This window comes from Mastomys coucha, unplaced genomic scaffold (genome assembly GCF_008632895.1).
Source record: "Mastomys coucha isolate ucsf_1 unplaced genomic scaffold, UCSF_Mcou_1 pScaffold21, whole genome shotgun sequence".
In the NCBI taxonomy this organism is placed as follows: Eukaryota; Metazoa; Chordata; class Mammalia; order Rodentia; family Muridae; genus Mastomys; species Mastomys coucha.
In genome coordinates, this window is record NW_022196904.1 from 36,597,733 (window position 1) to 36,607,129 (window position 9,397).

The 9,397-nt window shown below is 50.8% G+C and overlaps 1 protein-coding gene across 5 annotated transcripts in view; it reads left to right on the forward strand.

The window, feature by feature from the left end:
• Positions 1–8,933, forward strand: part of Nosip (nitric oxide synthase interacting protein) — a 15,724-nt gene extending 6,791 nt beyond the window's left edge. For 2 of the 5 annotated variants that reach the window (XM_031386526.1, XM_031386523.1), the window contains exons 2-8: positions 5,040–5,110; positions 5,523–5,628; positions 6,146–6,227; positions 7,695–8,054; positions 8,163–8,350; positions 8,431–8,539; positions 8,829–8,933. In XM_031386526.1, coding sequence (XP_031242386.1) covers positions 5,041–5,110; positions 5,523–5,628; positions 6,146–6,227; positions 7,695–8,054; positions 8,163–8,350; positions 8,431–8,539; positions 8,829–8,900 — 987 coding nt within the window. In that variant the 5' untranslated portion in view covers position 5,040 and the 3' untranslated portion in view covers positions 8,901–8,933. Of the gene's footprint in view, positions 1–3,289; positions 3,396–3,667; positions 3,740–5,039; positions 5,111–5,522; positions 5,629–6,145; positions 6,228–7,694; positions 8,055–8,162; positions 8,351–8,430; positions 8,540–8,828 lie in introns of all 5 variants that reach the window. The other 3 variants (XM_031386527.1, XM_031386525.1, XM_031386524.1) reach the window with 3 other exon arrangements.
• The last annotated feature ends 464 nt before the right edge of the window (positions 8,934–9,397 follow it).

Consider the following 9,397-nt stretch of genomic DNA (forward strand, 5'->3'; position numbering starts at 1 on the left):
TCCACCTGCCTCTGCCTCCCAAGTGCTGGGATTAAAGGCATGCGCCACCATTGCCCGGCCTAAAGTATTTCTAAATAGGGCAGTTCACAATGGCCTGTAACTGTGGGGCTATCTTCTGAGAAATCACCCTCTTCTGGCCTGTTTGGGCATCTGCATTCACATGTTCATACACAGGTACACACTTAAAATTTAAAAGGGGGGGGGGGGCTGGAGAGATGGCTCAGAGGTTAAGAGCACTAACTGCTCTACCCAGAGGTCCTGAGTTCAGTTCCCACAACCATATGTGCCTCACAACCATCTATCTATAGTGAGATCGGGTGACCTCTTCTGGGCTGCAGACATACATGCAGGCAGAAAAAAATTAAAGCTGGGTGTGGTGGCACATACTTCTAATCTCAGCTCTCAGGAAACTCCCAGCGCCCAGGAGGCATAGGCAGGTGGATCTGAGTTCAAGGCCAGCCTTGTCTATAGAGCTACTTCCAGGACAGCCAGAGCTACACAGAGAAACCCTATTTTGAAAAACAACACAAAATTAAGTAAAAAAAAAAAAGATCTCAGCGTTCAGGCTGTGAAAATGTACTGAAAAACAAAAACTGAGGCCAACAAAATTGAGGGAGAGGGGGAGACAGAATCAGAACTGGGCACTCACTCTGTGTGAGGCAAGTGTTTCAAAGCAGTCAAAAGGTGAAGATAAATTGGCCTACCCCATTGTCTTAGTCGGGGTTTCTATTCCTGCACAAACATCATGACCATGAAGCAAGTTGGGGAGGAAAGGGTTTATTCGGCTTACTTCCATATTGCTGTTATCACAAAGGAAGTCAGGACTGGAACTCAAGCAGGTCAGGAAGCAGGAGCTGATGCAGAGGCCATGGAGGGATGTTCTTTACTGGCTTGCTTCTCCTGGCTTGCTCAGCCTGCTCTCTTATAGAGCCCAAGACTTCCAGCCCAGGGATGGCACCACCCACAAGGGGCCCTACCCCCTTGATCACTAATTGAGAAAATGCCCCACAGCTGGACCTCTTGGAGGCACTTCCCCAACTGAAGCTCCCTTTGATAACTCCAGCCTGTGTCAAGTTGACACACAAAACTAGCCAGTACACCCGTATCCAGAAAAGACAGTAGGGGGGGCATCCCCTGAGCACTGAGTACTTCCTTCTTGCTCTCATAGCTTGCCTGCCCTGAGGAGGAGACTCAAGCAAGGTCTCTAGTCCAGGGCACCTTCCTGCCTCTCTGTCCCTAGTGCTGAGATTTCTGGTCTGCACTACATCTGGCTTCTGGTACTCTTTGACATTTTATTTTGAGTTAGGGTCTCAATACACTCTTCTTGACTACACTCCATAGATAAAGCTGGCCTTAAGTTTATGACCCTCTTACTTCTCCCTCTCAGGTAGCTGGGGTGACAGACACATGACACCTGATCTTGATTTTATTTTTAAGATTTATTTATTTTATGTGCATTTGTGTTTCCTATGTATATATCTCTATGAGGGTACCAGATCCCCTGAAACTGGAGTTACAGACGGTTGTGAGCTCTCAAGTGGGTGCTGGGAATTGAACCCTGGTCAGGTCCTCTGAAGAGCAGACTATGCTCTTAACTGCTAAGCCATTATTTCTCCAGCCTCCAGATGTGAATTTTTATTCCTTGTTGATCTGCCAGAATCTTCTGTACCACTGTGCTATAATGCTTGTTTTGAAGATGCAAGTTTATTTTCATGCCCATGAAACAGGAACTTCATCTTGACTTAACAAGAACAGCTAAGGGAGTCAAAGCATGTATACAATGTTTACCTGAGATATCCCCACCCTAGCCCACTCCCTTCCTTGTAGGGAACCACACTTACCCATAGGTGGAACTAGAACAGCTATTCTCAGCCAGTGGGTCACTTGTCTGTGGAGCCACGACACACCCATTTTGCCACAGCCCCTCTGGTTGCCTCCAGGAGATTTTTTGCGTATTGTTGTGATGTCAGGAAACATAAGTACGCAGAATTTCAAAATCAAGACCAGGCCTTGTGGTCATGCCTCCAATTCCAGTGGAGGTCAGAAAACAGCTTTCAAGAATCTCCTCTTCTTCCACCATGTGGGTTCCTGGTATGGAACTTTAATCAGGCTTTGTAGCAGGCTCCTTTAGGCCCTGAGTGACTCCCTTCTGTTGTTTGTTTGTTGAGACAATGTTTTACCATGTAGCCATAGCTGACCAAAAACTCTCTATGTAAAGATATATATGAGTGTTTTGCAGAGATGGTGTGTGTGTGTGCGTGTGTGTGCGTGTGTGCACGTGCGCACGCACCTAATGTCTCTGGAGGTCAGAGAGGGCATTGGATCCCCTAGAATTAGAGTTATAGATGGTTGTGAGGCACCATATCAGTGCTGGGAGCTGAATCCAGGTCCTCTGTAGAAGCAACAAGTGTGGGTATGAAGAGAGGACTCCTGGTTCTCTTTCAGAGGACCTGGGTTCAATTCCCATCACCCACATGGCAGCTCACAATGTCTGTAACTCCAATTCCAGGGAATCTGACCCCCTCTTCTGGCCTCCTTACCACCAGATAAACATGTTGTGTATAGATATATATACAGGCAAAGCTGTAGTCCCAGTTGGCCTTAAACTCGCTGGGTGCTTTGATGAGGAGCTGTGGTCTTCTGTTGATTAGACTGTCTTCTCTTTCTGTCCTAGAGATGACATTTCTCAGCTGGAGGTGGCTAGCTTAGCTGGCTCTTCCTTTGTGACAGTCACAGGAAACCCTGTGGTGAAGGTGTGAAGAAAAACTGTCTGTAACTGCAGTTCCAGGGGATCTGGCCTCTACAGGCACCAGGCACACATCAGGGGCACAGACATACATACAGGCAAAATACCCCCGCACATCATAATACATTTTTTTGTTTTCTTTTGTTTTTAGAGACAGGGTTTCTCTGTGTAGTCCTGGTTGTCCTGGAACTCACTCTGTAGACCAGGCTGTCCTCGAACTCAGAAATCTGCCTACCTCTGCCTCCCAAGTGCTGAGATTAAAGGCATGTGCCACCACTGCCCGGCTCAAAATAAATCTTTAAAGAAGAATTTTATCTGTTAAAATTTTTAACTTTAGCGGGGCGGTGGTGGTGCACGCCTTTAGTCCCAGCACTTGGGAGGCAGAGGCAGGTGGATTTCTGAGTTCAAGGCCAGCCTGGTCTACAGAGTGAGTTCCAGGACAGCCAGGGCTACACAGAGAAACCTTGTCTCGAAAAAAACACAAAATCAACAACAACAACAAAACCACAGAAATATAAGAATATATTTTTGTTTTAATCCCAGATGTAGGCTATGGGCTGCTTCAGATTGTCCACAGCAGCTGACTATGTTCTGCCTCGTGCTCTATCTAGCAGGGATGTGGTTTTGCCACAGAAGATAGTTTCTGCGGGTATGTGGATTCCGAGGACTTTTCAGAGGGCATTTATATTATATAAATGCTAGAGCCCTGAGAGATGGGTGTTGTTGGTTCTTGGTTGCTCTTGGTCTGGGTTTGTTAAGTAATCACACACAAAGAAGGAAATGAAAAAAATTAGATATTCTGACTTTGAAGGTCAAACTTGCCCCATGGAGCTTGATGCCCCTAATGAACAGGAAGTCACCTAATGATAACGTTGCCCCCTTTCCAACCCTCTTCTTCCAGTTCTTTTTTCCTCTTTCCAGTGTTGGGGGTTGGAAGGGTGGAAAGGAGTGAGAGGTGGAAGAAAAAGAACCTACAAAGTAGCAAAGACACAGGTGAGTGGGGGAAAGTATCAAAGATGGGTTTACATCACCGGGTTTACTTTTCAAAGAGAATATTGATGTCACTTTAAGTACCCAGACTGGAGAGATGGCCCAGCCATTAGTAATGGGGGCTCCTTTTCCACCCCTGCTTAGTTTCCTAGCACCCACATGGCAGCTCACAACCACCTGCAACTCTGACTTCAGAGGATCTGTCACCCTTTTCTGGTCTCGGCAGACATTGCATGCACATGATGCTCATTCGCACAAACAAGCATATACATGTGCAAATAAAATGGTTTTTGAAAAAGTCAAATTTTCAGTTGTTTTGAGTGTCTTACATAGTTTTTTTTTTTTTTTTTTTTTTTTTTTTTTTTTTTTTTTTTTTTTTCAAGACAGGGTTTCTCTGTGTAGCCCTGGCCATCCTGGAACTCACTCTGTAGACCAGGCAGGCCTTGAACTCATAAATCTGCCTGCCTCTGCCTCCCAAGTGCTGGGATTAAAGGTGTGCGCCACCACTGCCCGGCTGTGTCTTATATAGTAACTTGTTTTGTTTGTTGAGTAAGGTCTCGTGTAGCCCAGGCTGACCTCCAGCTCACTTTGTAGATTCAAAGTAGTTCAAGTTCACCTTGAACTCATCTCTCTTTTAAGTTATTACTTGTTTATTTTATGTGCACTGGTGTTTTGCCTGCATGTGTGTCTGTGTGAGGGCAGCTGAAGCCCTGGAACTTGATGAGCTGTCATGTGGGTACTGGGAATTGAACCCATATTCCCTGGAAGAGCAGCCAGTACTCTTAACCCCTGAGCCATCTCTCTAGTCCCTACCTTGAACTCTTTGTCCTGCCACCCCCTCTCCCCATTGGCTTATTAACTGAAAGGAGAGATGAGGAACTCATGGAAGACTGGGAATACAGTTCAGCATGCAGTATACTTGTCTAACACAGATGTGGTGGTTCAGCCTGTCTTCCCAGCATTGAAGAGGCTGAGGCAGGAGGTTTGCCTGGAATCCAAGGTCAGGCTGGGCTATAGAGGAAGACACTGTTTTTAAAAAGAAAGTGGTGCAGGCCTTTAAAGCAGCTCTTGGGGACAGAGGTCGAAAGCCAGGGTTACATAGTGAGATTGTCTCAGAATGAAAAGGAAGTGGCCCAGGCACTGCCTGGTGTTCTGTCCTTTCTGCTCGAGACCCACACACTACTGTGGTTTAAGGCTGTGTTTTAGGAGACTTGAACAGGCTACTGACCACAAGGCCTGGAGGTTGTTCATGTCCTGTGTGAGTGCCCTGGGGTCACCTTGCCACTTCCCCTTTGTTGGACAGGATGACGCGGCATGGCAAGAACTGTACTGCAGGGGCTGTCTACACCTACCACGAGAAGAAGAAGGACACAGGTATTGTCCTGGGGACCTCACTGTCACCTTCAGTTTTACCCTCTGTGAGGTGTGGCTTTCCAATTCTGCCCTGTTTTCCTGTTTTGCCCCTGAGTGGCCTGTCTCTGTCCCATCTATACTAATGATGGTGGCCATAGGTGACCCATATGGTTCATCTAATATACCATCCTATGTCACTTCCCCTTCCTCCTAATCATTCCTGCCCAGCTCTGCAGAAGGGAAGGCTGAGAGCCACAGTGGTTCCCACCCCAGGAGAAGGAGCCAGCCATGAGCCTCTTCTCCCACTACCGGGGAAGAAGGCTGACCTAGTCATGCATTTCTCAGATTCCACCAAACCTGGACGTAACCAGGGACATTTGGTGGGGGGCATGTCCCCACCCATGTCTTCATCACCACCTTGTTCTGTCCCCAGCGGCCTCAGGCTATGGGACTCAGAACATTCGACTGAGCCGGGATGCTGTGAAAGACTTTGACTGCTGCTGTCTCTCTCTGCAGCCCTGCCATGACCCTGTAGTCACGTAAGCTGGGGAGGGGCAGAGGGGCAACTGCTGTGTGTGGATTTAATAGACTTCTCAGAGCCTCAGAGCCCTCACCAGAGACAGGCAGCTCACCTCCACCACAGATGGAGAGAACAAGTGAGGTCACTGCTAGTAGCTGGGACTGGCTCTGGGTAGAGTGCTTTCCTAGCACACAGGAAGCTCTGGTCCATCCTCAGAAAGCCAGGTGTGATGTACATCTGTTATCCCAGCACCCAGGCAGTGCAGACAGGAAGACAAAGGGTTCAAGGCAGCCTCAGCTGCAGTATATCCTGTCTCTAAAGAAAACAGAAGGAGCTGGGCCGAAGGGGTGCTGTGGAAGACATCACCTACGGGTATTTACTAGTACCCAGGGCAGGGGGTGAGGCAGAGAGTGAATAGATGCTTGCCTGAATATGCTTGGTGGTACCCCGTGTGAAGGGGGATGCCATCACGGGATGAAGGCTTGACCCTGTGGCTGAGCCCAGGCCAATGCTTCCCTCATCCCCTCTCTCTGCAGGCCAGATGGCTACCTGTATGAAAGGGAAGCAATCCTGGAATACATCCTACACCAGAAGAAAGAGATTGCCCGGCAGATGAAGGTGATAAGAGGAGGGCCGTGGCAGGGCAGTTTCTTGGAAGATTTTATTTATTTATTTTATATGACGAGTACAGTGTACCTGTCTTCAGATGCACCAGAAGAGGGCATCAGATCCCATTACAGATGGTTGTGAGCCACCATGTAGTTGCTGGGAATTGAACTCAGGACCTCTAGAAGAGCAGTTGGTGCTCTCAACCACTGAGCCATCTCTCCAGCCCAGCAGGGCAGTTTCTAATCTCAGCTCCTTTCCTCAGGAGGCCTTCATTGGTGCTGCTCTCTGTCTGGAATGCCGTCCACCTCCCACTTCTCTCCAGATATGTCCACTCAGATCTCTTCCCAGGCAGCACCCGTGTCTACCTCCTAGGGGCCATGGCCTCTGGGGTGTACCTGCTAACCCCACCTAGGACCCTGTGACCCCTGTGTGCCCTCATACTTCTTTCTGTGTCCACACTGGACTGCAGCCCACAGGAACAACTCCCCCTGCTCTCCTCAGCTCTAGGCACTTAGCAGAGGCTTGTGACGTAAATGGATACAGTCTGTCTGTGTGCTTGGTCTTATTGCCTATACAATGGCTACCAAGGTGAAGTGAGAGGGTAGACACATGAACTAAGTGCCCATCAGGCAGGCTGCGTGTCCTTCATTCTGTGGGGAGAGACACAGTGTGTCAGACCCCCTTCCTTTGTTTCTGCTTTAGACCAGGCACTAAACCCAGGGCCTCCCAGGCCACACCTGCAGTACCCTCCTGCTGTCCGCCTCCAGCTCACACATGCTCAGCCCTTGCTCCCCAGACTCCATGTCTTCTGCACAGTCCAGGGGCTAGCCAGACTCTCCCTTACCTTAGTGTCCCTCCCTGTTGGTGCCTCAGGCCTCAGGCATTGTTACTGTCACCACCTCAGCTGGGTGCCAGGCAGGACTGGCAAGGGGCGCATACCTCACCTGTGCTGGTCACATGGAGCCCAGCACACTGTACTACTTACAGACAGGACAGGGGTTCGCTGGTTAGGCAGCATGCTTATTGTGTTGACCTTGTGCTCATTAGAGTCTAAGCACTTTAGAAACTTCATCTTGTAGCTGGGGAAGTGGCTCAGTGTGGAGAGCTTGGCTAGCGTGCATGAAGCCCTAGGTCCCAACTCCAGCCGGGATAACCAGGAATGGTGATGCATGACTTGGTTTGTGGGATATCAGGAGTTCAAGATCACCCTTGGCTACACAGTGAGTTTCAGACCATCTTGGACTACAGGAGCCCCTGTGTCACCTTGAGGAGGCCCTCCAAGCAGGAGGACTGAGTCCTGTACTGTATAGAAAGCCACAGACTCAAACGCCATGGCCACCTTAGGAATTGAACACAAAAGCATCGAACAGTGGCCAGTCCTGCCAGAGCTGCTCAGGGATCTGTCCCCCACTGGTGGAATGGGGTAGATACTAGGGTGGGCCCTAGGGATACTAACCCAGGCCCCTCTTCCCCCAGGCCTATGAGAAGCAGCGAGGAGCCCGGAGAGAAGAACAGAAAGAGCTTCAGCGAGCTGCAGCCCAGGACCAAGTTCGAGGCTTCCTCGAGAAGGAGGCAGCCATCGTGAGCAGACCCCTCAACCCCTTCATGCCCAAGGCCGCCACCTTGCCCATCACAGGTGACCAGGAATACCTGCCCTTGGTCTGGTCTTTAGGGGGCGGCTTCCTGAAATGTATACTCCAGCTTCTCCCTCCCACAGACGGTGAACAGCCAGGGCCCAGTGTGGGTCCCCTAGGCAAGGACAAGGACAAAGCACTGCCCAGTTTCTGGATCCCCTCACTAACACCCGAGGCAAAGGCCACCAAGCTGGAAAAGCCGGTGAGCTCTCAGTGTCCAGGATTCCTGCCCCTCGTGCCCCTTCCACTGCCCACATGGCTGGCCCTGACAGTTGTCCCTCTCTCCTGTTGACCTTGCCTCTGCCCGTAGTCCCGCACGGTGACCTGCCCGATGTCCGGGAAGCCACTGCGCATGTCGGACCTGACGTCAGTGCACTTCACGCAGCTGGACGATTCTGTGGACCGCGTGGGGCTCATCACACGCAGTGAGCGCTACGTTTGTGCAGTGACCCGAGACAGTCTGAGCAATGCCACGCCATGTGCAGTGCTGCGGCCCTCGTGAGTAGGGGGTGAGGAGAAGAGGCTGGAGGGGTCTGAGGTACCAGGGCACTGACTTGTGGCACTGTCTTCCACTGTAGTGGGGCCGTGGTCACCCTGGAGTGTGTCGAGAAATTGATCCGGAAGGACATGGTGGACCCCGTGAATGGGGATACACTGACAGAGCGCGACATCATTGTGTTACAGCGGGTGAGTTGCCATTAGCTCAGCCCAGCTGCACCCTATCCTAGCCCTCCCTCACTGCAGACTGTTCCCTGCTGTCATACCCAACCTGTCTTCCACCCAGCCCTCCCTCCACACTGTTGATTTCCCCCACAGCACCTCATCTTTTCTTTCTGATGTCCCATCCTCCCTTGCCCTTGGGTTTCCCCCCTTTGTCAAAGACTCTTCTCTGTCCTGAATGCCCTCCATCTCCTGCCCTACCACAGAACCACCACTGCTGCGGCTCCTCCAGCTTGTTCTTTTCCCTCCTCTCCAGGGCGGCACAGGGTTTGCGGGCTCCGGAGTGAAGCTACAAGCGGAAATGTCCCGGCCAGTGATGCAGGCCTGAGCCATGGCCTAATAAACGTGGATGTGAACAGTCTGGATGTCTGGTGCCTCACTGTAGGCAGTGGGGCCTGAGGTGTGGGCATCCTCTCTGAGCCCTAAGCTCCTGGGATTTACTCACGTAGGACCAGGCAGAAACCATAGCAGCATGAACTGCCATCTCCTCCAGCCTCAGTCAGGACCTGGAAGAGGGCTCCCTGTCCAAGAAGTGCGGGCCTCAGGGGATAACACTCCCAGGGACATGGACCTGCCCCCCCCATGTGCCTTCCCCCAGTGACCCTGCGCAGACCCATTACACACTACGTACTGCTTAGTGTGCACACTACCCTCCTTCACCTCTTTCCCTGAACACTGGAGAATCTCTCTCGAGAGCCAACTTCCGCCTGGCAGTGGTGGCGCATGCCTTTAATCCCAGCACTTGGGAGGCAGAGGCAGGCCGATTTCAAGGCCAGCCTGGTCTACAGAGTGAGTTCCAGGACAACCAGGGCTACACAGACAAAC